The following is a 1,723-nucleotide window of genomic DNA, read 5'->3' as shown; positions in this document are numbered from 1 at the left end:
GGGGAGCACTGACTCCATACTTCTCCTTTAAAGGAAAAAAATGTGCAGAGGGCAGAAACCTGACACAACCCGATGACTGCTGAACGCCGGCTCCTGATTGGCTGCCCTGAGCTCCACTCACCTTCATAGATTCCATTGGAGCCATTGCAGGCGGCGTTGTCACCGGACACACAGATGAACTCTTCCGGCAGAGGAGACTTTACATAACGCCTGGAGGAGAAACAGAGGATGGAGATGAGGAGAGGCAACGAGGAATACAAGTCTCAGGCCTGGGTCACACCTCGGCGTATTGCATATGCGCGATTCGCGGTAAAAAAAATAGCGCGACAAACACGCGTTTCCGAAGGCTACTTGGCTGTATCCCGATGGAAATGCGCAACAAAAACGGCCCAAAGTAGTCCCGGCACCTTTCCAGGCGCGGGCCGCTTTGTAGCGCGTTAGGGACGGGCGGGAATACGCCGAGGTGGGAACCAGACCATTGAATACAACGCGATTTAGATGTTTGAGCGTTTTGCAGAGCGTTCGGCGAGCGTAGAACCCGCCGCAAAACGTTCCGGTGGGACCGAGGGCTTAGAGTGCCCCGGCCCAGGGGCTGCAAACCCGAGCAGAAACATTGCTGTGTGGAAGTCACTGAGAAATCACACGCGTGTCCAGCAACATGCGACTGCATACCCTGACCGCCGTCATAAACACAGACGGCACGGGACGCAGGTCAGAGGATGGCCAGCTATACATACGTGACAGAGACACGGATCACCGAGAACACGGATAACATGCATATCAATTCTACAACACGAGACGCTGCATCAGAGAGATAACCAGAACCGGCCTCCCCTCCCCCGAGAGATAACCAGAACCGGCCTCCCCTCCCCCGAGAGATAACCAGAACCGGCCTCCCCTCCCCCGAGAGATAACCAGAACCGGCCTCCCCTCCCCCGAGAGATAACCAGAACCGGCCTCCCCTCCCCCGAGAGATAAAGAAGGAGGGACACAGTGACTAAGCACCAGATCTGCAGTGTCCTCCCCACCGCCCATAACACGCTGCCAGAGGGGTAGGTGGTTTGCTCTGTTTAAAGCAGAACTCCGTCCTCCCCTTCAGTCTTCTATCTGACCTCCGTCCTCCCCTTCAGTCTTCTATCTGACCTCCGTCCTCCCCTTCCGTCTTCTATCGGACCCCCGTCCTCCCCTTCAGTCTTCTATCTGACCTCCGTCCTCCCCTTCAGTCTTCTATCTGACCTCCGTCCTCCCCTTCAGTCTTCTATCTGACCTCCGTCCTCCCCTTCAGTCTTGCATAGTGGTCCCGGCTCCTCCCATTCCTCTGATGTCACTGCACACTGGGAGCGGCTCACAATGTGCATTAGAAGCAGCAAGTCAGATAGAGGCCGGCCTCATTTCCTGGCTGGAGGACGTCCAGCATCATCTATGCTTTCATCCCCAGCCTGACAGTCCCTGGCCCCGCCCCTTTCATTCATTGGCTATCAGTTCTGTCAATCATGGAGGTTCAGCATCACATGTGGGCGTTACCTAGGGCGGTCTGCATGCAAATACATCCTGCCTGGGAACGCCCACTCCTCCACACTGACCCCACCCATCAAGACATTTCAGCTTTCAGGAAGCACTACAAGACTCAGCACGCCATCCGCAGGCTGGAGAGATCACAGACAGTCCGTGTAATAGACGTGTTGTCACACGCGTGTCCGTCTGCCAGCGATGAGTGAAGTAG

At 55.9% G+C, this 1,723-nt stretch overlaps 1 protein-coding gene across 1 annotated transcript in view; it reads right to left on the bottom strand.

Annotated features, from left to right (window-relative positions):
- Nucleotides 1–1,723, bottom strand: part of LOC108803853 (ubiquitin carboxyl-terminal hydrolase 4-like) — a gene marked incomplete at both ends in the record, with an annotated part of 13,365 nt that overhangs the window by 1,284 nt on the left and 10,358 nt on the right. Inside the window, 1 exon segment of the mRNA XM_018575651.1 lies at nucleotides 122–262. Within this exon segment, the coding sequence (XP_018431153.1) occupies nucleotides 122–262 (141 nt within the window).

Source organism: Nanorana parkeri, unplaced genomic scaffold (genome assembly GCF_000935625.1).
Source record: "Nanorana parkeri isolate BGI_ZX_2015 unplaced genomic scaffold, ASM93562v1 scaffold4338, whole genome shotgun sequence".
NCBI classification, from domain to species: Eukaryota; Metazoa; Chordata; class Amphibia; order Anura; family Dicroglossidae; genus Nanorana; species Nanorana parkeri.
Note: the sequence above shows the minus strand (reverse complement) of the source record. Positions and strands in the feature narration are given on the sequence as shown.